The sequence below is a fragment of the Sorex fumeus genome, unplaced genomic scaffold (genome assembly GCF_029834395.1).
Source record: "Sorex fumeus unplaced genomic scaffold, SorFum_2.1 ptg000169l, whole genome shotgun sequence".
NCBI classification, from domain to species: Eukaryota; Metazoa; Chordata; class Mammalia; order Eulipotyphla; family Soricidae; genus Sorex; species Sorex fumeus.
The window spans coordinates 6,688,925-6,716,868 of record NW_026606226.1 but is presented as its reverse complement, the minus strand read 5'-3'; the positions used below and the strand labels follow the sequence as shown (position 1 = coordinate 6,716,868).

General features: G+C 45.3%; 1 protein-coding gene across 1 annotated transcript; it reads right to left on the bottom strand.

Moving 5' to 3' along the window:
* Positions 1-1,230: 1,230 nt before the first annotated feature.
* Positions 1,231-27,856, bottom strand: PPP2R1B (protein phosphatase 2 scaffold subunit Abeta). The gene is made up of 15 exons (XM_056107584.1): positions 27,718-27,856; positions 26,560-26,650; positions 25,791-25,891; positions 21,519-21,751; positions 21,123-21,270; positions 20,117-20,272; positions 19,057-19,171; positions 18,326-18,396; positions 17,758-17,892; positions 16,731-16,904; positions 13,267-13,327; positions 8,120-8,274; positions 5,412-5,554; positions 4,281-4,372; positions 1,231-3,894 (listed from the first exon to the last, which is right to left on the bottom strand). The coding sequence occupies exons 1-15, from the start codon at positions 27,829-27,831 to the stop codon at positions 3,878-3,880; spliced, it is 1,806 nt and encodes a 601-aa protein (XP_055963559.1). The 5' UTR covers positions 27,832-27,856; the 3' UTR covers positions 1,231-3,877.
* Between the last annotated feature and the right edge of the window lie 88 nt (positions 27,857-27,944).

Sequence of the window (27,944 nt, the reverse complement as noted above, 5' to 3'; positions counted from 1 at the left end):
ACTGAAAAGAAACTGGTATCAGCTTAAGAGACAACTCTGAAGAAATGACTTGGCTTTCCTACCCAATGAGTAATTAGACTTTTTTCATCTTCCAAAAGATTTCCATCTCGACATTATGTAATTTCCTGGAAACAGCAGGCTTGTAGAGGCACATGGGGAGTAGTGAAACCATTCTAGGTACAAAAAAGGACAGAAGACAGGCAAGTGGACAGGCAAGAGAGAAGCAAGGAACTGGATGGAAATAAGAACCCAGGAAAATTTGGGGGGGGGGGGGGGAGGAAGAATTACATAACGTCAGACCACAATCACTTCATCTCCTCAACCCGTGAACACAGAAACAGCTCCATCCCTCCTCTCCACCTCATTTCCAGCTGTGGAGCAACTCAAAGTTTCAAGCTAAGAGTGCCAGAAGGAAAAAGCGTGAGAGGAATTTCAGTGAAAGGCAAGAGGCTGGAACAGGCACCCAATTTGTTTGGCCACCCTGCCCTACCACCCCTGGGGGGAACGGCACCTCGGCCATTTCTATAGGAAAACACCAGGCTTTCACTTATGGGACGAGAGCAATTAATACACAAAACTGCAACCAGAAAGCACAGTCATGGCTTAGCTGTTGGGCCGGGAATGACATGTTTCCCCCAAGGTCCACAGAACTGATCTCAGGCTAGGCTATGACAGCTCCAAGTATAGGCTGTGTGTTTCCAAGGATCTAGGGCTCGTATTTCAACCAAATCTCCCTAAAACTATCCATCAACCTGTTCGAGTTTTACTGAACAGCTGCCTCTTCAGGTTCAGATCCTGGCAGCACAAAGAAACAAGATCTAGTTTCCTAAACCTGGAAGTGGTCCCCGCCTCACTCTACTCCTTCCCCCCTCCCCCCTCCCCTACACACACACACACACACACACACACACACACACACACCCCGTAGGAAGAGGCACTGAGGTGAAGCATGGTGGTGGAGACATTTTTATAGGCCTAAGGGTCTCTGCATGTCATTTTCACTTTCCTAATGGATCAGAGACCACACGTGACGTGAGCTACACAGAAAGAAAAACACGAGAGCAACGTGTGCTCAAGACAATCCAACGAGTTCAAAAGGAGCTGCTGCCTAAACGGGGATGTGGAGGAGAGCAGGAGAGCCACAGGTTACTTCTCAGGGGCACTGCTCCCCTTGCATCAGGAGGAACGCCTTCACGGACTCGTCCACACACGCAACAATCAGGAGACAGTTTAGAAATTCAAACACATTTTTATTGAGCACCGACCAAGTACACCACACTTAGAAGTGCGGGTGATACAGAAGACAAAACAGACACAAAATCCCTGCCCTTACAGAGCTCCCAGAGCTTACAGTCTACTGAAGCCAGGATCAGAAAACTCTCAGAGAAGAAGGTAACGAGTCATTAGGCAAAGAACTACCCTAAAGGGAAACAAAAGGGGCCCCTTTAAGTCAGAAAGAGCAATGCCGCTCAGAGGGTCACCTACGATCAAGAAAGCCAGGTGCACGGTCTCTCCCTTATGACACTCTCAAGGTGAAAGGATTCGTGCACAGTACTCCCAAGGGGTTACAAGGGGCTTTAAAAGTCCAACCCAAACCAATGTCATTTTCAACCCAAGAGTAAAGCAATGAATGGTTGTGCAACAAAATCAGGACAGTAGTCTCTCAAATATAACTCAATAAAGGAAATATAACCTACAGGTAATACCAAACGAAACCCAACACCTAGAATCAAAATGCACAATAGTTTAGGATATTCGAATGAGAATGTACGGTTTGTTTTGTTTTGCTTAATCCTTAACCAACAAGAGGATAGTAAAATAGAAACTTAGTGTAAGTTAATGTGGCAGTCGAAATTGCAAACAGGTAATTTCTAGATCTTAAATGTTCTGGTTTTTGTGTCTTGTTTTGTTTTTTTAAGTAAGGAAAACTTGAAAGTATTTGGTTAGACTCCGTTTTATGTAATGGTTTAATGTAAAAAGTTCTGGGCTTGATAAGACCAGAGTGTTCACTGGGTTTAATGTAAATAAAGGAAACAATCCAAAATAGGAATCAAGCAAAAAAAGCAAGATGCAGAGAAAAATAAGCTACAACAAACACCTCACCAATTAGTATTTATTAGGGACAAAGAGTGTGATTTGATAAAAAGTGTAAATATATTTAAGAGAGAAATATTTAAATTTTCAGTAAAATAATTATGGTTTTTTTTTAGGGAGAATCGATTTAATTCCTTTTCTACGTTTTGGAGCTACACCCAGCAATGCTCAGGGTAACTCCTCGCACTGCACTCAGGAATCACTCCTGGTGGCGCTGGGTGACCATATGGGATGCTGGGGGTAGAATCTGGATTGGCCACATGCAAGGCAAGAGCCCTACCCACCGCAGTATCCAGCCCCCAGACTGCATTTTTCAAAGGTGTAGTTTCGAAAAGATCTCTGTGGAAGCAATTCTGATATAATTGAAGAGTGATTAGTAGCTGGTTTGTCGACTGGTAAAGGAGTCCTTTTAAAATACTTTTACTTTTTAAAAAATGTTATCTTTTTTTGGGGGAGGGAGGGTGGTCTTTGGGTCATACTTGGCGGCGCTGAGGGTTTCTTCCTGGCTCTGTGGCCTTCTGGTGGGGATCAGTGAGCATGTAGAGTGCTGGGGATAGAACCCGCTATACTATCACTGTGGCCCAAAGCGTAAATTTTTTTAGCTTAGATTCAACAGGTTTCCTTACATACTAATGGTTTGCTTCAACAAAACCTTTACTTATCTTAAATTTCTGGAGGAATTAAGGAAGTTAAACTGTGAAAGTGGCAGAGGAGGAAACATTTTAAATCGTAAGATTCCAGTACTGCTTATACCAAAAACATTAGTGATGAAACTAGTTAGGAAAGCTCTCACCATGCGCAGCAGGATGGACCGATGCAACACCGCAGGAAGCAGAAGCAGGTACTGAGCAGGAAACCCTCAGTTCAGGAAACCCTCAGTTCAGTAGCAGGGGCAATTCCTTTATTACTAGGAACGCAAAACTGTAAACTTACGTAAAACAGTACAGACTACTTATGAAAGAAGGCACTAAATTTCAAGTTTTCCTGAGAGAGAGAGAGAGAGAGAGAGAGAGAGAGAGAGAGAGAGAGAGAGAGAGAATCATTCTTGAACGCAGTCACAGCAGTGAACTGCTGGAATTCAATGAGGTTTCAACATCACACTTTAGCAGCAAGATGTGTCTGCACCTCAGGTTTCGGAATGACATGATTAGAGTCAAAATCAAGCAAATAAAACCCAAAACAACCAATACATGAAGCCCAAGTTTCCATATTCCTCCTTCAAGTGAGATACTAATGTAGTTCATCATTATCCAGGAAAATGTGGCTTCCACTACAATCAAATTTCAATGTATCTCCTGGAGTGTTTATAAAATAAGTTACTCTAAATCATGTATATTTAACTTTGGAATAATGGACACAGATACAGACGTATGTAAACATCAGGAGAATCATTCCACACCCTGACTGGGTCCAAACCCATGCAAGCTTGGTCAGGAGTAGTAAGTGGCCAGAACCTGTTACAGTGCAGATGAGGAGCCTCGATGGTCCCTGCCAAGTCAGTAGGAGACAATCAAGAAATGACTATACGAAGTGTCAGGAATTGGTCACAAGCAGTAAGAATGGTTCACATATAATTATCCCAACAAGGCAGACAAGTAAAAAACAATCCCATTTCATTCTTTAGAAACAATCAAGTCACTGAAATTTGATTTCTTCCAAGTTGGTGCCATTTGCTTGGTTGAGGTCTTGAAGGTTTTCCATTTTTTCTCCACTCAGTTTAAGAGCACATTGACTAGAAATCTGTGATAAGAATTTAGTAAAGTCTCTTCCCTTCTGTTCCTTATTATGCCAACGCAAGCACTGGAAAATTCCAAACAAAATCAAGTTAGTTGTACAGAAAGTTCACAAACTATCTATGAGAACATTAAGCATGACAACAATGACCCAAAAGCTCTCTAGCTTTTCACTCCAGTCGATTTCTTCACTCTATCAGGCTAGGCAGGAGTTCAACTTTCAAAACTGGGTAAAATCCACAGGAAACCTGCTCTCAGGATCGTAGTTCCACCCAGGGCTAGGCAAGGCAGTGAGGAAATGGCCTGCTCACTCCAGAGAGGATGGCGGGCCAGGGTGGTTCTGCCCCAAGACCCCATCCAAGTTTCCCAGCTGTCCCCCCGGCCACCCCCTTAGCATCACTCACACACCCTGTAGTACAACGTAAGGTGTGAGACAGACACAGAAAGACCTACCACTTATAGCCTCCTGTGCAAAGTATTTCACATCCATGTCTTCATCTTGGCCTAACTTCTGCAGCACTGGCTTAACTTCCTCCTGCAAAGCACTAAAATCCAACAGTCATCCGTGAAAGGTAGGTTTCTTAAAAGCTTTATGGCATATATGCTCTATGGTCATTTTAAAAGGTTAAAAACTAACGACAAGTATTGATTTCCAAAGTTCTCAGCAGTTTAAAGCAATGACCAAAACATATACTCCAAAAAAAAAGTGAATACCTTCAAAACTGTTATAAAATTATTTTCCTTTAGGGGCTACTCAGTGCTGCGTAGGTCAGGAATAGTCAGAGGCCACCAGCCACACCCAGAAATGCCAGGATCAAACTAGCTCCCCAAATTATTTTCCTCAGGGCTTGGGATGTGGCTCAAGTGGCATGGCAAGTACCTTGAATTCAATTCAGGGACCCACCACATATACCCCATAACACCAAGCACCACTGAGAATAGCTCTGACCCCCCCCCCCAAATACTGCAGGGCATCCCCCAAACTATTATCTTCTTTAAAGAAGCCTCCATCTGGGGCTGGAGCGATAGCACAGCGGATAGGGTGTTTGCCTTGCACTCGAACCGAGCCAGGTTCGATGGCCAGCATCCCATATGGTCCCCGAGCACTGCCAGGAGTAATTCCTGAGTGCATGAGCCAGGAGTAGTAACTCCTGTGGATTGCCGGGTGTGACTCCCCCATCCAAAAAAGCCTCCACCCTAAGTGAAAAATGACTGAATTTCATTTCCTCTTATTACTCCTCTCTAAAAGGTCATTCTTGGGGGCTGGAGCAACAGTAAAATGAATTCAAGTGCTTGGTCTGCAAGCAGGAAACCTATGTTCAATCCCCTAAACACTACCTGGCTGGAAGTAATCTTTGAACTTGGCTCAAAACTCACAAAGTAAATAATTCAGGGTGCACGCAGCAGCACATCCTCAGGCCATGACAGTGAACCGTCAGCCTGGTTGGCCAGTGAACTGCTGAGAAGGTCCCTGGGCGCCCTGAGCACCCCTTGAGAATTCCTCCAACTAGAGCAATTTAATTAAAATATAAGAGATAAAAATTCCAAGCTGCTTTCTGAGCAAAAACAGTACTAAAATCTTACTCAGTGTGTAGAATCGGTCCGATTTTTTGCAGTGATTTGGCCACATTGAAACGAACATTCGCGACTTGGTCTCCTGCCATCTTCAACACAATGGGCAGCATCTGCTTCGTGGTTATTTCCTGACCACAGGCTTCAGACAGTGCCTAGGAGAAGAAATGAGAGTGGCACAATAAAAAGCACTCTTCTCTTTCTAAGCTTCCCCAAATCTAAAGAAACAAATTAATATTTAATAATGCCAAGAGAAAAGTTTTTCTAATTTGAGCACAACAATGAGGGATAGAAGGTAACACAAAGAATCACAGGTTGGTATGTTCCACCGTAATGTTATTTATTATAATGTTCAAGGTTTGGAAATAGTGAATCAAGACGAGGTATCTAAACCCAGCAGAACACCCAAGAAAAGATGAATTCTTTCCTTTTTCTACAACATGGATGGAAGTGACAGGTATGTTACGTTAAGCAAAATATGTCAGAAAGAAAAAATATAAACTCATTTGCACACTCTTACATGTGGTAAAGAAAAAAAAAGAAGAATCACAGGTTTAGCCTGGAATTCATGAGTGACTTGACTGTTAGAGGTTTTTTTTTTTAATTGAGGTCTTATTTCTTTAATTTTTCTTTTCCTATTCCTTTCCTGTGTGTCAGGATGGACAGTACGTGCACACCTGGTGGCAGCACTGACTTCCTCCTGCAGCTGCTACTCACACTAGCTGCAGTGCATGACAGAGACTGCACCCCATGGCACCGGGACTTGCTCAGAATGGGATCAGTGGTATCAGGAACGGCCAGATGGCTTCATGCCTATAGGACAGGAGCCCTACTATGAAGTCACATTTCCAGGCTCCTGCTAGAGTTTCTGTTTATTATTTTGTTTTGTTTTTAATCCCTTTTTCTTTTTGGGGGAAAAGCACAGGAGGGAAGAATAAGCCAGGGAAGCTTGCAGATTATGGGAAGGGGTCACCTGAAGCAGGATTCCCTCCCTGTTAGAGATTATCATGTACACTGAAACAGGGACAGCATCTCCTATCTAAATGAAATCAGTGTAATATGTATTCCTGGGCCAGGGATGAGGGAAGGGGGAAGAGAAGGAAGAAGATACGGGTCAAAAGGAAGAAGATACGGGTCAAAGCACCAGCCTGCCATGCAAATCTGAGGTAAGAGTCTGATCCTTGGTGCCACCCACATGTGTTTCAGCACTCCAACAGTGCTGATCTCTGAGGCGCTGTCAGTGTAGGCACACAGAGCAAACTCCAGCAAGCAGCTGTGTGAGCACTACGGCAAGGCCTGAGGAGCAAAAACAGAGCATGCTTCAGCACCGGAACTCTATCATGACAACCCCTGGAGTGCGTGCACAACCGCAACCTACAGGGCAAGCAACCCTGTGGGAGATGAGCACTAAAGGAGGGATGCAAAGGCCTCAGGCAGTACTGCCAAGGTGTGTGTGTGTATAAGCATCACAATGACACCTCTGCGGCAGCTCCCCTCCCCACTCTGCCCCAGGTCATTGCAACAGCAGCAACAAAGGGAAAGGGAAATTCTTAATATCAAAAAACTGCAAACAAACACCCAAAGGGGAGAGAGAGTAAAAGGGAACGTGCCTGCCACAGAGGCAGAGTGGGGGATGGGGTGGGAGAGGCAGGAGGGATACTGGGAACACTGGTGGTGGAGAACAGGCACTGGTGGAGGGAAGGGTACTTGTCATGACTGAAACGCAATCACGAAAGTCCATAAGTCTGTAACAGTATATAACATTGATTCATTAAAAAATATTTAAAACAAACAAAAAAAAGAAACAACCTGAGTGCCTGAGGACAGATGATTGGTTAAAAAAATCTATGTACCAAAAAAAAAAAATCTATGTACATCTATACAATGGAATATTATGCAGCTATTAGGGAAAATGAAGTTATGAAATTGACTTATAAATAAACAGATGGACATGGAGAGTATTATGCTGAATGAAATGAGTCAGAAGGAGAGGATAGACATAAAATGATTGGACTCCTTTGGGGATATAACAAAACCTAGTATGAGACTAATACTCAAGGGCAGCAAAAGCAAGGGCCAGGAGGGTTGGTCCACGGTGGGAAGCTTGCCTCAAGTGCTGGGGGAGAAGGCAGTTGGGATAGAGAAGGGACCACTAGGACAAAGACAGCTGGAAATGATCACTCTGGATAAGAACTGCATACTGAAAATAGGGAAAGGAACAAGCATGATAACCTCTCAGTATCTGTATTGCAAGCACAATGCCCAAAAGTGGGGGAGGGAGTGGGAGGAGAGAAGGAGGGAGAAGGGGGAGGAGGGAGGGAGATGGAAAGAGAGAGACAGGGAGGGAGGAGGGTGGGGGAGAGGGGGAGAGGGAGGGGGAGAGAGAGAGAGAGAGAGAGAGAGAGAGAGAGAGAGAGAGAGAAGTGCCTGCCACAGAGACAGGCTAGGGGGAGGGTGGTAGGAGGGAAACTGGGGACACTGGACATTGGTGGTCGGAAATGTACCTGGTGGAGGACTGGGTACTGGAACACTGTATGACTGAAACCAGACCATGAACAGCTTTTTAACTGTGTATCTCACAGTAATTCAATTTAAAAACAACAACAACAACAAAAAAACTAATATATTCCACAGAGAAGACATGTTCAGATTTCAGAAATACAAGACTAAATAATTGCTTTAATAACTGAATCGAGTAATAAAAGCTATGGAATACTTACATTAATACAAAATAAAGTGGTCATTCTATGCAAGTAATTAGGATCATTTGCCATCACTAGCACTTTCGGAACAATGGTATTTTGGGCCCAATCTGTACCAAACTTCTGAACCAGTTTCATAAGGTTGTTGGTGGCAGCTTCACGAATGGCATACACTGTAAATGAGGGGGAAACATTCTTGTATGGCTTCTATAATAACCTTATTCCATAATCTAATTTACTTACACCATCAGTCAAGTGGACCCACCCACACCAGAACTGCCAACTCACTCCACGGTGAATCACACTATGGAAACATACGTGGGTAGAACCCAGGTATGTGGGACCCATGGCTGAGATCTCCAAGCCTGCTCGCATGGGGACTGGGCCTCCTCCACCAGATCTCCAGTTTTCCAGTAGCTTGGAAGTCACACACACAAACTGTCCCTGGTGCCATGTAATCTCATCAACGGCCAAGATCCAGAAGACTATAATATAAAACTACCAGAAGAGAGCGATACAGTATTTCCTGGAGCATGTGGCCACAAATGGGGCCACGTGACCTTTTATACTCTAGCCCACTGATGTACCTAAAGTAGCACACATGTGTTTGGTTTTTAACATACTTGCTTCTATTTTTGTATATACGGGCTTAAATAGGCTGAAGCAATAGCACAGCAGTAGCGCGTTTGCCTTACATGCAGTCGACCCGAGTTCCATTCCTCCATCCCTCTCAGAGAGCCCGGCAAGCTACCAAGAGTATCCCGCCCGCACAGCAGAGCCTGGCAAGCTACCTGTGGCATATTCAATACCAATATGCCAAAAACAGTAACAATGTCTCACAACAGAGATGTTACTGGTGCCTTCTCCAGCAGACTGATGAACAACGGGGGTACAATGCTACAGTGCTACTGGCTTAAATGGCCCCAGAATGGAATACAACAACCTTCACACATTTCCCTCTTATTGTGGTGGGAAGATGCCTGCTGGTTGGGTGGGTGTTTGAATATTATCAGTAATGAACTATTGTGAACTACTTTATGAAAATAAAATGTATAAAAATCATAAAAAATACATACAGGGGCATAACTCATATCACACTGATTTGTCTACTCGAGAGATCTGAAATGTGTATGTCCAAGGTAGGAGGTACTGAGCTCATTAGAGGCCATCAGTGCCCATAACACCAGACATTTACTATACAAGACCGGAAGTAGGTAACTCTTCTCACAAAGCCTGTGTAAGAGCAGGCAAGATAACGTAACAGCCCTAAAAAGCCTATGGGAGAAGCAACCTGCTCTAAGAAGCAAGTTCAAGTCCACTCTGCTACCCATAATACACAATGCCATCCTGCATTCACATCCAGTTCCTGCTGTGACACAAACTACTCCGCAGTCCGTACCACTAAAGGTGGAGCTAGCTAGAACATCGATATCTTCTCCCCTAATTCTGTTACTTCACTTGGGATTTTTCCTATTCTGATCTACTACTATAGGATAGTGTCTCTCAAAGTAACCAAAATGGACCACAAACAGGCTCAGTCTTCGCGATCTCAACCTGAAATGCACTTGGCTCTACTTGGCACTTGGCTCTACTTGGTCAGACTCGACAATGTTCTTGGCTCCTCCTCTCATTTTTGCAGGCCACGCCATAGTTCTCTGCCTGTTGTCTGTCTGTCTGTCTCTCCTCCCCCTCCCTCCCTCCCTCCCTCCCTTTGTCTTCAACCCTCTCTCTCTCTTTCCATCTTTCTTTTTCCCCTCAAGGTCTGACTGATTTGGAAGGTTCCTCTGAGCAAGTATCTAACATAATACAAGCTCACTCAGCTTTGATACTTTTTCCTTTCTATAAAACCCAGGGGCCGGGGAGATAGCTGAAGTGAAGGCGTTGCATGTGGAGGCCCTGAGTTCAATCCCCAGAACTATCCAGTCTCTGGAAAACTATCTGAAGCAATTCCCCCAACCACACTCCCTCCCCCCCCCCCCCCAAAAAAATGTACTGGATGTGGCCCATAAAACAGACAGAAAGAATTAAATTCCTGCTTCCAAATTGGAGACGAAACATATTTAGGAAAAGAGGAATATTTAGCTTCCACAGACAAAGCAATCCTGCAAAGAAATGGCATCAGGAAATTAATTTGTAACTTGTAACCTTTTAATTTCCTCAAAATTTGGGTCAGAGAAAGAGCTCAATAGACTGGAGTGAATTGTGGGAGTGTCTTAAGTTCAATCCCCAACACTGCATGGCCCCCAAGCACCACTGGGAGCAACCCCAGAGCACTAAGTGAGGAGTAGCACCCAAGCACCATCACAATGTGGCCCAAAAACAACATCAAAAAGAACCAGCAGAAGCATAAATACATAAGCATTTATTTATTTTCACTCCCCCAAAATATAGCACCATAAGCATTCACAGATAAAAATACTCAATACTCTATGAAATGTTAATATATATAAGTAATATATGGGCTGGAGCGATAGGACAGTGGGTAGGGCCTTGCACACAGCTGACCCAGGTTTGATTCCTCCATCCCTCTCGGAGAGCTCGGCAAGCTACCGAGAGTATCCTGCCTGCTCAGCAGAGTCTGGCAAGCTCCCCATGGCGTATTCGGTATGCCAAAAACAGTAACAACAAGTCTCACAATGGAGACGTTACTGGTGCTCGCTCAAGCAAAACAACGAACAACGGGAGGACAGTGCTACAGTGCTAATACTATATATATATATATAATATAAATTATATATATATAATGCTGTGGAATCATAATACATGCTTAGTGTCTCCACCAAGCATGGAATAGAGGCTCACTGAACACTGTGCCACAAGTCCCCAAGGGTCCTCATCTGAGGTTACAGACCCCAATGAGGCTTCTGGGTCAAGACCTGGGGCCTGGCACTGATCTCTGTCAGAGGGCAGCCCGCCTACTTTCCACTGCCCGACAAAGAACATAAAGACAAGTTAAATATAAAGTGGTTTTATATGAAACAACAGCTGCGGGGGACGGGGGGAGGGGGAGCTGGAAGGAGTAGTGTGGGTGCCAGGCACTGAACCCAGAGCCTCAGGCATGCAAAACACGCATTCTACCGCCAAACTACAACCCGGGCCTCTGTCCTCCATATTTTGGTAAGCAACAGTACCAGCTCTCATTTCTAACCATTTGTGGCACAACAAGAAGTCTGTGCCTGCTGAAGGAAATAAAATAATGCTATAAATATAGAAGGACCAAGAAAGGGACCGGAGATTGCATTATCTAAACGCTGCCCTGGCTGATCCTACCAACGCCTGACCCCACTGAGCACTGGGGAAGCAAATGGCTGGGGGAGGCCGTGACTCTTTCCCTCACTGAAACCAGAAATCCAGGGGCCTTCTCTGCCTCAGGTCACAAGCTGACGTCTCCCTCTTCCAGGCTCCTGTGCCATGCCACTTGACCTCTTTCTCTCCATACCACATCAGAGAAGGCCACAAAAACGTTTCTTTTCCCATCATCACCCCTGGCCCCCCTCACCTTTCATCTGATTCCAATCCCTGTGCAACCAAGTTTATTGTGGCTAAAAATACAAAGACAGCATGAAGATAACATGATCGAATAAACAAGCAATAGGGCAGATTGTTTAATGGAGAAGGTAGCACTGTAGCACTGTCCTCCCGTGGTTCACTGAACTGCTCGAGCGGGTCCAGTAACATCTCATTGTGAGACTTGTTGTTACTGTGTTTGGCATATCGAATACATCACGGGTAGCTTGCCAGGCTTTGCCGTGCAGGCGGGATACTCTCGGTAGCTTGCTGGGCTCTCCGAGAGGGGTGAAGGAATCGAACCCAGCACGGCCGGGCCAGCTGCGCGCAAGGCAAACGCCCTACTGCTGTGCTATCACTCCATGGAGAAGGTAAGAATAAAATTTTAAGGGGGTGGAGTGATAACACAGCGGGCAGGGCATTTGCCTTGCACGCGGCCAACCCAGGTTTGATTCCCAGCATCCCATATGGTCCCCTGAGCACCGCCAGGAGTCATTCCTGAGTGCAAAGTCAGGAGTAACCCCTGAGCATTGCCGGGTGTGACCCAAAAAGCAATAAATAAATAAATAAATAAATAAATAAATAAATAAATAAAATTTAAGATAGAGGGGCCAGGGCATTAGTGAAGCAGGCAGGGCACTTGCCTGGCACACAGCCAAAGTGGATTTGATCCCCAGCACCCCACGTGGTCCCGTGAGTCCGCCAGGAGTGATTCCAGTCCACAAAGCCAGGAGTAAGCCCTGCGCACTGCCACGTGAGCCCCCAAAATCAAAGGGAAAAAATTTTTTAAGATTTTTTTTTCCCTTTTTGGGTCACACCTGGTGATGGAGATGCACAGGGGTTACTCCTGGCTCTGCACTCAGGAATGACTCCTGGCAGTGCTCAGGGGACCATATGGGATGCTGGGAATCAAACCTGGGTTGGCCGCGTGCAAGGCAAATGCCCTACCCACTGTGCTATTGCTCCAGCCCCAGCAAACACAGCGGGCAGGGCATGCAAGGCAAACGCCCTACCCACTGTACTATCACTCCAGCCCAAAATTTACGATTTTTAAATTTAAAATTTTTAAATCAGTCTATTTAGAGGCAAAAAGCTGAACCGTTGTGGCTGGAGAGACAGTACAGTGGGTAGGGCGCTTGCCTTGTACACTGCCCACCCATCTCATGTGGTTCCCTGAGCATCTCCAGAAGTCAATTCCTTGGTGCAGAGCCAGGTGTAAGCAAGCCCTGAGCATTGCTGGGTGTGGCCCCAAAACAGCAACAACAAAGCAGAAAGGTCAAACTTGGTTCAAAGGAAGTAAAATCAACTGTAATCACGTGATAAAGCAAAAAATAACCGGTCGGGTTAGGATTCCTTTCTAAAAAGGAAATATATGAACAAAATGTTCTTAACAAAATATATGAACAAAATATATTAAGAAACATGGGCCTTCCATGACAAACTTTTAAAAAACTTTTCTATGCGGGGCCAGAGAGATAAACAGTACAGTGGGTAAGGTTCTTGCCCTTGCATGCAGCTGACCCAGGTTCAATCCTGGCACCACATATAGATCCCAAGTTCCTCCAGGAGTGATCCGACCGGAGAGACAGAATCAAGCCCTGGGCACCACCACATAAGGCCCCAAAGCAAGAACAATCCAATAAAATGTTTCTACTTACCATGGTCCACAAGCCAGGCCATACACAAAGAGTTCAGTTTTTCATCAAAGAATTCCACACCCTATGGATACAGAGGAGTCCGTCAATACAGATCGCCTGATATAGAAATCAAGATGATCTTACATTACCCCAAAGTGATCTAAACTAAAACAAAAGCCATGGAATCTGATTTACAAACTGTAAAAAACAGCTAGGAGAGCTCAAAGGGCCGGTCACATACTTTGCATACAGAAGACCTAGGTCCAATTTCTGGCACTGCATGTTACCCTGAGCACCAAAGAAAGTGAACCACCATCACACGGCCAAAAATAACCCCTGAACACTGCCCCTAAACACAAAAACACAAACAAAATAATGATAACAAAAAAGTGTAAGTGAGATGGTTAGATGATCCAAGCCCTGCTAACTGAAGAAATAAGGGGCCTAGGGCCAAGCCCAATGCTGCAGGTAAGTAGGGAATAGGCAATGTGGGCTAGCTGGAATCACTTTCTAGATCTATTTTTGTTTTTTGTTTTGTTTTTGGGACACACCCAACAATAGTCAGGGCGAGGATACTCTGAGCTCAGGGATCAGCCCTGGCAGGCTCAGGAGACCATATGGGGTCCCCAGGATCAAAGCCAAGCATACAAGACAAATGCTGTACCCGCTGTACTACCACTCCAGCCCAACTTTATAGATTTATAAAACTAGAAAAAAAAATCTCTCAATGGTATCAGCAATTCTTAAAAACATGTCCCCTTCTGAAGACTTAAACTGATGTTAATAGGTATCTCCTCCTATCTAAAGAAATAAGAATCACCAATGCCTGGTATGTTTAAGACCCCAAATTCAACCCCTGGCACCACATAGCCCTTAGGCACCACTATGTATCCACCTCAGCCCTGGATGCCCGAGTACCAATGGAGTGGCCCAGGGGCGGGGGCGGGGGGTGTCTCAGCACCACAAGCACTAAACCACAGGCTGGTGAACTGCTGTTCCCCAGCACCATAGGGAGTGACAGTATATAAAAACAAAACAAAACCAGCCCAAAAAACCCCGTATTTCCAAAGAGAGCATTTCTGGGATGATGGGGAAAAGCAGGGGCAGAAGGTGGACAGAAAGAGAGGTAAAATGGCCTCAGCACAAGCACAAGGGGAGCCAAACTGATGCTACCAGCTCTGCTCTTCCTATCAGCAGGCAGACACCCTGCATGAGCTGGCAAAGAGCTCATTTACACACACCTGCCACAGACGAACCACAGGGCTTCTTTCATCCAGACACAAACCACATACAAATCAGGGACTTTTATCTTTTGGGTGGGGGTGGATGCTCAATCCAGGGGTTATCCTCAATCCAGCAATGCCAGGGGTCCGCAGGGCTGTATCCAGCAGAGCAGCGGTGGTGACTGAAGCCAGGGATACCAGGTGCAAGGCATGTCCCTAGCCCCTTCTCTCAGCCCGGCCGCCCTGGGACTTCTGAAACACGCAGGAAAATGCTGGGACACATTCCTTCCTAGTGCCACCCTTTTGGGTTCTCTGTTTATGGTTCTCACTTCTTTAGATCCTAAAATGTTCCTGACCATTGGTTTAAATAAGAAGAAGTGTTGAATAAAGTGCTCTGACAGTACAGATTTGGTAAAATAGCTAAGATTATGAGCAAGTTTTGGCACACACTTACATTACCATGTCAGGTCTCAAGAATGCCCCTTTTATTTCAGATTGTATAATTCCCTTGTCTTTTTTAATTTCCTGGTTTTTGTGGTTTAACATTACATTTACTGACTTAAGACCCACAAGCCAAACCACAAAGCCCTGAGTTTTATAAATTGAATGTCTAATATAAAAATATTTAAAAAGGAAAGACAAAATATACAATACTAACAAATTGAAGCTGGGACCAGAGAGATACTACAGGGGCTAAAGTTCATGCTTTGCATGCAATTGACCCTGTTCAATCCCAGGCACTGAATCTACCACTTGAGCACAGAAAGCCAGGAATGGTTTCCAAGCACAGCCAGATGTAGCCCCAAAAACAAAAACCAAATACCAACAAATGTTAAGTATCTGACTAAGGCCAGGCATCAAGGTTTTAGGGGCTTGGGTGGTGTGTTTGTGGGGGAAGTGTTGGGGACTCTAGCAGTACTCAGGAGTTACTCTTGGTGGTGCGCAGGAAAACATACAGTGACAAAGATCAAACCAGGGTTAAGGCACCGTTAAGTAAAACCTTTACACTCTCCAGCCCTGACGTCAGGCACTATTGGGGGAAAAAACATGGATCATAAGGTTAGGGTCATAGTTTAGTGGTAAAGCACTTGTCCTGCATACATGAGACCACACACACATACACAGACAGCAGTCCCCCATTCCAACCCCGCCCCCCACTACAGTTCCTGTACTATGAGATCACACACACACGCACGCACACACACCAGTTCCTATACTATGAGATCACTTATCTATCACCCAAACCAGTCTTTAATGGGCAGTTACAGTATATGTATAAGTGCTACCAGCATAGGGATATATGAAATAAGAATTTACTACAAAAAAAATAAGGGAAATGGGGCTGGAGTCCTAGTATAGCAGATGGGGCATTGCCTTGCATGAGGCTGATCTGGGTTCAATTCCCAGCATCCCATATGCTCTCTTGAGCACTGCCAGGAGTAACATCTGGGCATCACTGGGTGTGACCCCAAAAGCAAAAAAAAAGGGGGGGGGGACGGAACAATGTGGCTATAAAACCCAGTATTAAAATTTTAATCACCATAGTATCACAATAACACTAATCATGAAATTCAAGCAGTAGCAGACAATCATGGAAATTCCAAACATGGAAATTAGCCAATATACTAACATTACAAAGTTCCAGTATTTATATATGGTTATTTTGCTCAGAATATAAGCCAACAGGGAAACTGTCCTGAGCAAAAATAAAAATTGATTTGTTCCCATTTCCTCTCAGTTATAATACTGAATTCATAGTCATTATAAATAGCACAAAATCTAGGTTACATATACAGAAAAACTGATATTTTCTAAGGCAGAAGTTCCCAAAACTACTTGGTCTACAGCACTCCCTTTTCCAGAAGGGAAAAAAAAAAAAGTCCCCCCCGCCCCCCCCCCAACTCAACCACCTTTAAGCTAAAAACAGAAAATGCAAACCCCACCCCCACCCCCACTGCACCCAAGGCCACCACGGCCTCCCTGAATCCTCTCAGCAACAAGGAGTAGGATCACCCACTTTTGGAAACTTTGGTCTCAGCCTTTACAAGTGGTGAGATGAAATATGTTTCTGTAATTCTCTTCTATTACAAGCTCATGAACAAGTCTGAATGACTAAAACCCATGCCACAAGCGGCTAGGACTGATCACACTTTCACATTTACCTAAATGATCACTATCATCTGAGCTCTTTAGGCCTCTGACTTGCAGAGGTACATGTACTGTGAGACGCTACACGTCACTTCATGGGACAATACAACTCACCAGCTGGCCTGCCAGCAGTGGCATATACTCAATGATAGCCAGGCGGACCCTCCACTTGGCATCCTCAGCCAGCTCCACAATGGCAGGCAGAAGAGACTGGGAGAGCTGACGAATTCCAATTACTTCATTTACACAATCCAAGTTGGAAATGATATTCAAACGAACTTCTGGGCACTGTAAGGACATAAGCCCCCAAAATACACGTAAAAACCAATTCTCTACCCAATATTCAACTGCCATGTGAGAGGGAAACAGCTAAATAAATTTAAAAATAAAATTGGTTCAGGTTTAAAAAAAAAAAGTAGTCTTAAAAGAAATACTAAATATCAAGAATATAATATATGATTCAAAACAAGTAAGTCATTGACCTTAACCAGAACTTCCATGAAAACTCTACAGGATGATAAAGCAGAGATTCCCAAATCAAATCACATACTTTCAAGTCCCAGTCTGCATTACTGAGAGCATGAGCAATTTTATCTTGCTGTGCCTCAGCATCCTTATCTGTAAAACGGGGTCAATAAGAAGACCAGTCTCATAATACTGTTGCAGATTACATATAATACATGCATAGCACTTAGTGATCATACCTGGCACAAAAGAGAACTCAGTACATGTCTGCTGAGCTGGGCGCTGTACTCAGCAGCAGAGTGCCTGTCTTACACTCAAGAGACCTGGACTCTATCCCAGCATCACTTTAAAAAGAAATGCTAGCAATACTTATAATTAATTTTTGTACTATACTTAAATTAAACAAAGATACTTCTCCTTTAAGGAGAAGAGATCACTACATAGAAGAACTTGAGGAAAGAGGATGTACAGATGCTATGCCTCCATACGCAGATTCTCAGCCCATTTTCGGGGAAATTTATAATCCCATACATACACATACACATGGTCAGTGATTAAAACATTGGAATTTTTTTTTCAATCCCTTCATTCTCATTCTGAGGTTCATTTTAGTGAAATCCCAAACCAAAATGAAGCCAAATCATTATCAAAGGAATAGAAATTTACAGCCACTTACCTCATCCTTTAACTGGGCTAAAAACAGAGGCAGAAGATGTTCAATGGTGTTCTCTTTACCCAAAATGGTAGACAGTCCCATAATTACAGAAGCTAAAGCTGATTTGACATGTTGATTTGTGTCAGATACTAATTCCTAAAATAAAATTAAAAGCGATTTTTTTTGCACTACAATAAAATCTTCCATACCATCTCCCAAGAAATTTAAAAATATTGACTAGTTGGTACATTTCCTGAGACTATCTACTAATACAAATTTATACACCAAAGAGCAATTGACTATTACAAAGTACTAAAAAGTAAAGCATAAACCACACATCAATATAATTTACCCATTCACCCCTTCCTGCCTTTAATCTAAAAGAGCTTAAAGAGAAAACATACACGGGCAAGGAAGGTGGTAAGAGAACTGGTAAGCTCACTGAGCTTGCACGCAGGAGCTGCAGGTTCAATCCCCAGCATCCCCACGGTTCCCAGAGTACCAACACGAATGCACGTATGCCCTATAAGCCCCACCCAAAGGATGTAACAATTTTCATATAGTGCTGAAACCAAAAATTTAGATTTACCTTTATATAGGGCAGAATTTGATTCATAATTATGGTCTCTCTACCTTCGGTGGGCAAGTTCTCACTAAGTTCTAAAATCGAGAAGACAAGTCATGTTTATATAATCATTACAGGAGTCAAGTTTTATCAAGAGTTACAAAGTCAAGTCAAATCATAAGCTTAAGCAAGTTACGCAGTAAGAGGGAACAAGAACTCTTACTCTACACTTCTTCTCTCAACTATATGCCCCTGAGTATCAAGTCAAACAATTCTGAAAACGATTTCTTAAAAATAACAGGAACAGGGTAAAATAGCTTTTTGGCTTTCAATACAAATCCCTTTATGGCAATGTGACATTTCTATACCATAAAATCATCTCCACTTTTTAAAGTTATATTCCAGAACAAAAAATTTAGCTGGAGTACAATACTGAGGGCTAATATGGGAGACCGATCAGGGGTCAGGGCATGTTCTCTGCATGTGCAGGGATCTGAGTCTGATGCCTACGACCCCTTGCCCCCTCAACCCCACTACCACCACGTATAGCCCTGGAGGCCCCGGCCACCTTTGAGATGTCCTAGTAGACTCCAGGACACACCTCCAGCACTAAGTTGAGCTGTCTGGTCCACCTGACTGACTACTGCCAGTTGTGACTGCTGCCCCACCCCCACCCCAATCCTGTTCCCCCCAAGAAACTTTTAACTATGACATACAAACATGAAAGAGGCTCAAGGAAAACTAAACAACTTAACCTTTGACTTTGTGGGCAGCAGCTGCTCGAACTTCAGCTTCACAGTCCTTAAGAAGGTTCTGAAAGGCGGGGATGAGGTCATTCAGGGTAATTTTAGGACCCACGGCTTTCTGGAGCTATAAAAGAAGTTGTACAGGCTTCAATGTATACTAACCAAGTGACCAACATGAACAACAACAAAAAACCAAAAAACCATCAAATTGTATTTGTGTGACTAAGTACTTCCAATTCAGAATTCAGAAACCTGTGTGTAGTACAAGAGCAAATATACAGAAGACAGAGAAATAGTCAATGAACTAAGAGCATGATTTGCATGTGAGGTGCACAGGTTTGGTCCCTGGTACCTACCCCAAGCACTATCAGAGCAAACTCGCGCAGAGAGTTGGAAATACCCCAGCATCATTGGATATGAACCAAAAAAAACAAACAAAAAGAGCAAAAGTATGTGGGTTTGGGTTTTGTTGTTATTATTTGGCTTTGTTTTTTAGCAATTAAAATATTAATGCAACAACTTGCATGTGTAAGGCTCCAGGTTTGATCTCAGTTCCACAGACTCTAAGAATCTGAACACAGAGCTGGTGGCCTCGAACTGCTGAGCTCAAGCACCACTTGGAATGGGCCCCAAAATTGTCAATACAGACGCCAAGCAGAGCAATAAAATTTATCAGGTCACACTCTTAAGCTACTGAGTGGTCCCTAAAAATGAAAAAAACAGAGGCTGGAGTAACAGCACAGCGGGTAGGGTGTTTGCCTTGCACACGGCTGACCTGGATTCGATTCCCAGCATTCCATATGGTCCCCTGAGCACCGCCAAGAGTAATTCCTGAGTGCAAAGCCAGGAGTAATGCTTGTGCACTGCTGGGTGTGACCCAGAAAGGGGGAAAAAAAAGAATGAAAGGAACATGCCCACATCAGAATCACACCCCCAACCCTGCCTACCCCATGCTGTTAGCTCAGAATATTCAGAGACTAGCACATCTGCAAACAGAAAGAAAGCATCATGTATCGAGACACTCAATGGAAAAGGTGAAATGGAAAAAAGCGTAAATGAAATCAGTTACCTCTGAAAATTTGTCAGCGACCATGTATCGGACTCGCCAAGATTTGTCTTCTGCTGCCTGTCGAAGAGTGGGCATCACCAAAGTCTCAAGGTCACCCTGGGGCAGTAACTGGGCAATACTGACACAAGCTTCCACAGCCAGGAGACGCACTGAATCCTAAAGGAACAAATTTCCTTACCGTTACACAATTATTTACAGAGAAAAATGGGGAGGGAGGTGGGGGAAAAGGAATCCTCATTCACTGTTGATGGGAAATGCCATCAGGTTCAGTCTTTATGGAAAAATGGTATGCAGACATCTCAAAAAAAAAAAAATGAAGAACGAGAGAGAGTACAGAGGATCAGATAGCATGTTTCCTAAAACCCGCTGCACTTGTTTATCTCAAAATAAAAACTTCAGAAAACATCATTCACCCATCTAACAATCAACCCTACAATGTACAAAGATTACCCCTTAACGCAGCCACTGTTTTTTTTTTTTTAATGTAGGAGTACTGCTATTTATTCAGGCACTGATTAGGCTAATTGAATTTTGCATGAACTCCACGCCACTGGTCTTCTAATTCTGGCTCCCATTCTATGACACCACCTTATAACAACTGTTAACATCTGGAGCGATAGCATAGCGGTAGGGCATTTGCCTTGCACGCAGCCAACATGGCCGACCCGAGTTCGATTCCTCCGCCCCTCTTGGAGAGCCCGGCAAGCTACCGAGAGTATCTCGCCCGCACGGCAGAGCCTGGCAAGCTCCCCGTGATGTATTCGATATGCCAGACACAGTAACAACAAAGTCTCCAATGGAGACGTTACTGGGCCCGCTCGAGCAAATCGATGAACAACGGGAGGACCGTGACTGGTCTAATATTAAACTTTATTCAGCGTAGAATTAAACATGAATTTTGAAAATAAAAAAAATCCCAATAAGAAAACTGAAACTCCCTAGAAATTTTCTAAACATGCTACAAGGGAAATTTATCTATGTAGCCTAAATACTAGGCGTTACTTACCTGTTCATCTGAAGCTAGATTAGTGAACAATGGAACAATCTCACTTTTCACACTGTCTAATTCCAAAACTTTTGCAAATTCACCCAGTTTGGAAGCAGCAGCACGTCGTACCATTGGTGTGTCATCTGAGCACAAGGAACGGAAGTGCCTGCAGCAAATAAAAATAATGTAGGGACTTCCTATCAAGTATCATTGATTAAACACTCCCAGCAACACACACACATGTGGACAGATGTTCTAAAATTGTTCTCAACTAGACAGAAAAGTCTTTCGGTACTGCTGGTACCACCAAGAAACCTGCCATCAGTCACTCACTGTAACAAGTCACCGTGTAAACCCATCAGGTACAAGTTCCCAATAACCCCAAATAACCGAAAATCCCTTGATGTGTCTTACTGTCGAATTTCTGCTTTGACAGCATTTGAAGCCCTGGGATAGCAAACGCTGAACAAGCCACATGCAGATGTTCGAGACGTGAACCAGTCCCCGCTCGCGAGGCGCTTCACCAGAGGAACGAAATGAGCTTCCAGCGCCACGGCGGTGTGCTCCTGGGAAATCTGCCGCAGAGACTCCACCGCCTTGTCCCGGACCACTGTCTCTTCCACGGTAGCCAGGCTTTCCAAAGGAGGCTGAACAGACCAAAAGGGACAATCAGAGGGGAAAACTCTGTTAGATACAGATTATCATTTTTGAAAATGACTGAAGGGAGGGGGTCCATGTAACCAGAATGTTCACTACACCACACCAAATGGTTACTTTCAGTTCACACAGTGATAACATATGGTGTGTTCAACCTGAAGACACGACTTCTGTAGGACAGCCAAGATCTCATGTCCCAGATGGCACTTCCCAGATGGTGTCTACAAATGACACAGTGGAAGAGACTTGACACAATATTAATATTATTGTGGGCTGAATCACTAGGTTGAAGAGATGTAGCCAAATTCAGACAGGATTGTGTACAAAAAGCATGACCAACACTGGCACCACAATTACATGATGACATTTCATCAGGCCACTGAGTCCACAGACTTCAGAGTATTATTCTACCATTCAGGAATAAGCAAGGAGGACCTGTCCACTGGCTTCCACACCACCAATTTATCCAATCTTTAAAAGCTGAATACAAAACCGCTTTCCTCCCCAATACTTACAAGTAGCACTGTTCTATGAGCCAGAACCTGAGCAGGCGTTTCAGACAGATCTAAGAGCAGAGAAGGCAGGAAACCTTGCTTGTAGCTTCAAAAACAGGAAAGACCAAATCGGGTCATGACCAGTGAGCACGGCACAGCCCAGTGAAAAGTGGAAAGAGGACTGGTTCTCTAAATCTCTCTTTCTGGGTTTACAATTAGTCTGGGAAATTTTAGCACTGTGATGAGCTGCAAGTGCTAAAGAGAAAGAAAGCCCACATGCAGAGGCCAGGAAATAAGATAGGCCAACTGGTAGGGGCACAGGGTTTGCATACTAGAGGCCACTTGGTCCCCTGAGCACTGCCAAGAGCAACTTTTAACAAGCTGGAAGAAGCTCTAAGAATTATCAGCCATGGCTTAAGACTGCCCCTCAAAACCCCACATGTAAAATTAAGATGAACAGAAGCATAAGCCAAAAAAGCACATCTACCTCATAATACACTCAGAAAATCTTGTGATACACAGCAGTATCAAGTGAAAGCACAGGGGCCAGGGATGTGGCTAAGTGGTAGAGAGTATGCCTCACATAAAAGTCCTGGATTCAATCCCTGGTATCACTTACTCAGCTTTCCTATCATACACACACACACACACACACACACACACACACACACACACACACCCCTTTCCTAAAAGGCATTCCACAAGACTTTTTTTTTAAATGCTGATTTGAAGGGGCCAGAGCCATAGTACAGCAGGTTGGGTGCTTGCCTTGCACATAGAGAACCCGTGTTTGATCCCTGGCATACTTGGTGATCCCTGAGCACTACCCTGAGCCAGGAGTAAGCCCTGACCACTGAGTGTGCACCCAACCCCTCCCCCCAATACTGTTTTTTTTTTGGGGGGGGGCAGAATTTTACAGCAAATAATGTACTTGCCTAGCACATGGCCAAACCCAGTTCAATCAACATATGCACAGCATATAGCTGTTATCATCCCACCAGCACTACCAGGAGTGACCCCTGAGCACAAAGCGCACCAAGCTCTGAGCACAGCCAGGTGTGGCTCCCAAACAAAAATTCCTCCTTGTGAAAACCCGTCGCGATCTGATGCTTGCCTTCTCTGACCTCCTCTCAACCATTACCACTGGATAGTCTCTATCACTACAAGATAAGGCTAAGCTTCAAAAAACATAAAGCATTTAAATAGTCTTCTAAACTATTTTTCCATGCTTATTTTTTGTTTATTTTTGTTTCTGTGCCACACCCAGCGATAATCAGGAGTTTCTCCTGGCTCTGCTCTCAGGAATTGCTCCTGGCAGTGCTCAGGGGAGCACACATGCTGGGGATCAAACACTGGTTTGGTTTGCTGCATGCACGGCAAACGCCCAACCTGCTGGACTATCACTCTGGCTCTGTTCATGCTCATTTTCGAAGCTCCTACCTCTCCTGGTTCAACAGCAGAAACCCCAGCAACCCAAACTATTCAGCTTCCCAGCTCTTTTAAAAAACAATATTGGTGTGTCTGACCATGAAGATATGAAGCAGAGATTCCTCGATCTAGTGGAGTTCACATCCTAACTAATCAAGAACCAAAAGGGGCCAGGAAGAGAGTTCAGGGGTCAGAGACATATGAACTGCAAGCTCAAGGACCCATTTTCACTTCCAACACCACAGGGCCCCCTCGCAGCCCACCAACTACAACCTAGAGCCCTGCTGCCAATCTCAAGCATCATGGGCTATGGATATGGCAGACCTCAGCACCAGAAGATCAGGTATTGCAACCCCAAGCACCAAACCCCAGGTTCCCTGAGCACAACTCAGGGAAGAAGAGATAATTAGATGGTGAGAGCACAACCTTGGAGGCCTCCTGAGCATGGCCAGAATATCTGAGCAACACCCAGTATTTGGGCTCTTGCCAATGAACTGCCAGCTTACTAGGAGAGGCACTCAGACTTCTTAAGCATCGCCTGGGAGGATCCCTCACCCCCACCATAAAAGAGAAATTATAGAATAGGGTGATGTATTAAGTGGTGACTGGAGTGTTATTTCAGGGGCAGGGAGGGGGTTGGAAATGCCTCTGAGTACTGACACTGATCTGAATAAAAAGGAGCCAGGAACAGAAACCTCAACAGATTAGAGGGAATACCAAGGGCAGAAGTCTTAAGGCACTAAGACGCTTGGCTTCGTCATAGAACACAAAAACCATGCTCTGTTTTAGCATGTTACATTTAAAAGGTTAATGCATTAATGGGCGGAGCAGTAGCACACCAGGTAGGGGTTTGCCTTGCACGGGGGCTACCCGGGTTCGATTCTTCCGTCCCTCGTGGAGAGCTCAGCAAGCTACTGAGAGTATCCTGCCTGCATGGCAGAGCCTGGCAAGCTCCCCCTGGGGTATTCAATGCGCCAAAAACAGTAACAAGTCTCACAGTGGAGACATTACTGGTGCCTGCTCGAGCAAATCGATGAACAACGGGAGGACAGTGCTACAGTGCTACATTTGAAATGCCTATTTGACATCAAACAGAAATGTCACCCTCCAAAATACAGTTCAGGGGCCAGAGATAAGAGTAGAGATAGTACATTGTGCAGGGTCTATTTGCCTTGCACACAGCAAACTGGGGTTCACCTCTATATGGTACCCCTAAACCCTACAGGAGTGATCCCTGAACACAGAGCCAAGAATGAGCCCCGAGCACCACCTAACATAGTTCAAAAATACACACACACACACACACACACACACACACATATATACATGGTTCAAACATTATATTCTATGGTCTTCCCTGATAACCCTGGGCTAATCACTATCTCCTATTAACTTGCATGTGTCTATTTTTTAATCTGACAAGGTATACCAATTATCTGTTAACACTTAAGGACAGAATCTTCATTCCATTCACCCTCAGCTTTGTTAACATTAATACTTAACTTTAGTAACTAATATAGAAGGCACTAAATAAATGTCAACAACATGGAATTAAACTGTAACATTCACAAAGTCACACACAAAAATGATGCTTACAATTATTATTTTGTTTTTTTCTTTTTGGATCACACCTGGCGATGCACAGGGGTTACTCCTGGCTCTGCGCTCAGGAATTACCCCTGGCGGTGCTCAGGGGACCATATGGGATGCTGGGAATCGAACCTGGGTCAGCCACATGCAAGGCAAACACCCTACCTGCTGTGCTATCACTCCAGTCCCATGATGCTTACAATAAAACAAAAATTGACTCCAAAGCCATGACATTGCCAGATGAGAGTAAAACACACACAAAAACAATTAACTCCTTTGTCTCCTAACCTCTAAACTGAGGCAGGAAAGAGAACTAAGGCCTTGTATTCCATCAGATAAGGAAAGAAAGGGCGAGCTGAGTCTAAAGAGCCTACATTATTCATCCTCACCACAGCTAACACTGGGACAGAGCCATAAAAATTATCTGCATCAAAACTGCTGTAGCATGCCTATCAGCACACACTGGATCCTTCTATTGCTTTAACGTCTGGGAGGAGAGGAAGCTGCATATACTCACCAGCAAGCAGTGGGCAAAGTCAGGTCCTCCCACCAGGCCCGTAAAATTTCCCAGCTGCTCAGCAAGAGCTAACAGCACTTCATCTTCATCGTAAATTGTATCTGGAAATGAAAACAACCCAGTATCCATCAGCAGAGATGACCCAGAGCTGGACACTTACACGACAACGCGTGTGACCTTCGCAATGATCCATCACAAGCCTAACAGTTTCTCCCTTTCAAATAGTTTTCCTGAATGTTCTGTAGAATGAATTAAAAATGCCTAAGCTTGAGGCAGAGAGATGCGTCTCAGCAGTCAACTCATCACTTACTCGCATGTTGTATCAGCCCCAAAGTTTGTTCCCTGGTAAAACACAAACACACACTAAAAATCTCCTATCAGAGCTGGAGAGACAGAGATAGTACAGTGGGTAGGAGGCTTGCCTTACTCAGCAGACCAGGTTAGATCCCTGGCATCCCACATGGTCCCCCCCGGGGCCCCACCACGACTGATCACTACGCACAGAGTCAGGAATAAGTCCTGAGCACTGCCAGGTGTAGCCGTTAAAAAACAACAACAACAACACAAAACACAAAACCCCACACTATTTTCTATCAACTAAAAGTCAATTCTAAGCGTATCTGCCGACACTGCAACCAGCTCTCTCCCATTTTGGTTTTATTTCTTCACCAGGCACAGTATAATATTTAAATCTAAAAACAGTCAGCTGTGAAAGTCATTAGAAGATGGGAATGCTCATTTGCCTACCTTTCAATAAAGACACACATACCTGTAAGGAATGGCAGCAGTTCCGTTCTAGTCCTTTCTACTCCAAGTGCTAAAGCAATTGTTGATAGCTTCTTAATACTGTTGAGACGGAGCTTAAAAAAAAAAAAAAGAAAAAGGAAGCAAAGAAACAGTTGGGATTTTGATGGGAAAAATGTAAGTTCTGGATGACTGTGTGCAATGTAAGGATATAACCTTAAAAACTTGGTGAGCAAACACAAGAACAGACAAACCAGGGGCGACTGGCAAGAGAAGCGAGGTTACCAGCGAAGGCAGTGGGAAAGGGGGTTTTCTCAGTGGGAAATGAGAAATAACTACATTTTACGCCAGTCCCGTTCCAAAGAAGAAACAGTTGGGTACACAGCCCCCAAACCAAAAGTTGCAAACAAGCGAGATCGTTGCCTACATAGGGGCGAGGCGCAGGAAAAATGCCTTCTATTTAAATCTCTCCCAATAATTAACGATTTAATACGGGGTTCCACTCGCCAAAGTTCTTTTTCAGGTGAAACCTCCCAAGAGCCCATTCAAAAAAAAAAAATGAATGAATGAATGAATGAATGAAACTGCGATGACAAAAATCTAGGAAGAGCGAGGAATGGGGGGGGTGTGCTTGGGGGTGGGGGGACGGCGCAGCAGGTGGAACTCTCGCCTTTTCGAGGACAAGTAGTTCCGCCGGCGCGGACACCGCCGCCGCCTCTGGGGTCGCCGGGCCTCTCCCCACCCAACCCGCAGGGCCGGTTCGGCGCGGGAGGAAGGAGCCCGGTTCCGCCCGCAGCTCGGCCTGGGGCCGCCCGGCCGCCCGCGGCTTGCACGCGGCGCGCCCACCGCCCGCTCCGGGACGAGGCCGCGGCGGGAAGTCGCTGCGCCCACAACCGCCCGCGGACGCGGGGGCCCCCCGCGGCGCCGCCGCCTCAGGGCGCGGGGGGGCGGAGGCCGGGGAGGCCGGGGAGGCCCGGGAGGGTGACGGCGGGGCGCCCGCACGCCCCCCGCGGCCGGTCCCCGGCCTCCCGGCAGCTTTCCGCTCCCCCCCCGCGGCGCCCCGTCGGCCTCCGGGGCCTCCCCCGCGGCCCGGGCGGCCTTTCCCACCCCCCCACCCGGCCCCCGCCTTCCCCACCACGCGCCCGGCCGCGCCCACCTCCGCGCCCCGACTCGACTTCAGTACCTGTACGTCCTCGTTGCGGAGCTCGTCGATTAAAACCGCGATCGGGTAGAGCGAATCATCTCCATCTCCACCCGCTGCCCCCGGGCCGCCGCCGGGCCCCGCCGCGCCCGCCATGTTCTTCCTCCTCCTGCTCGTCGCGGCCGCCGGCCCCGCGTCCAGGCCCCGCCCCGCGCCCGGGCCCCGCCCCGCGCCCGGGCCCCGCCCCGCGCCCAGGCCCCGCCCCACAC

Excerpts from the sequence above, each read along its gene's own strand:
- PPP2R1B (XM_056107584.1), bottom strand. The coding sequence starts at position 27,831 with ATGGCGGGCGCGGCGGGGCCCGGCGGCGGCCCGGGGGCAGCGGGTGGA. Across the intron at positions 20,273-21,122 it reads ATCTAGCTTCAGATGAACAG|GATTCAGTGCGTCTCCTGGC; the intron begins GTAAGTAACGCC and ends TTGTTCCTTTAG. Across the intron at positions 19,172-20,116 it reads TCGCTGACAAATTTTCAGAG|CTCCAGAAAGCCGTGGGTCC; the intron begins GTAACTGATTTC and ends CTTCTTTTATAG.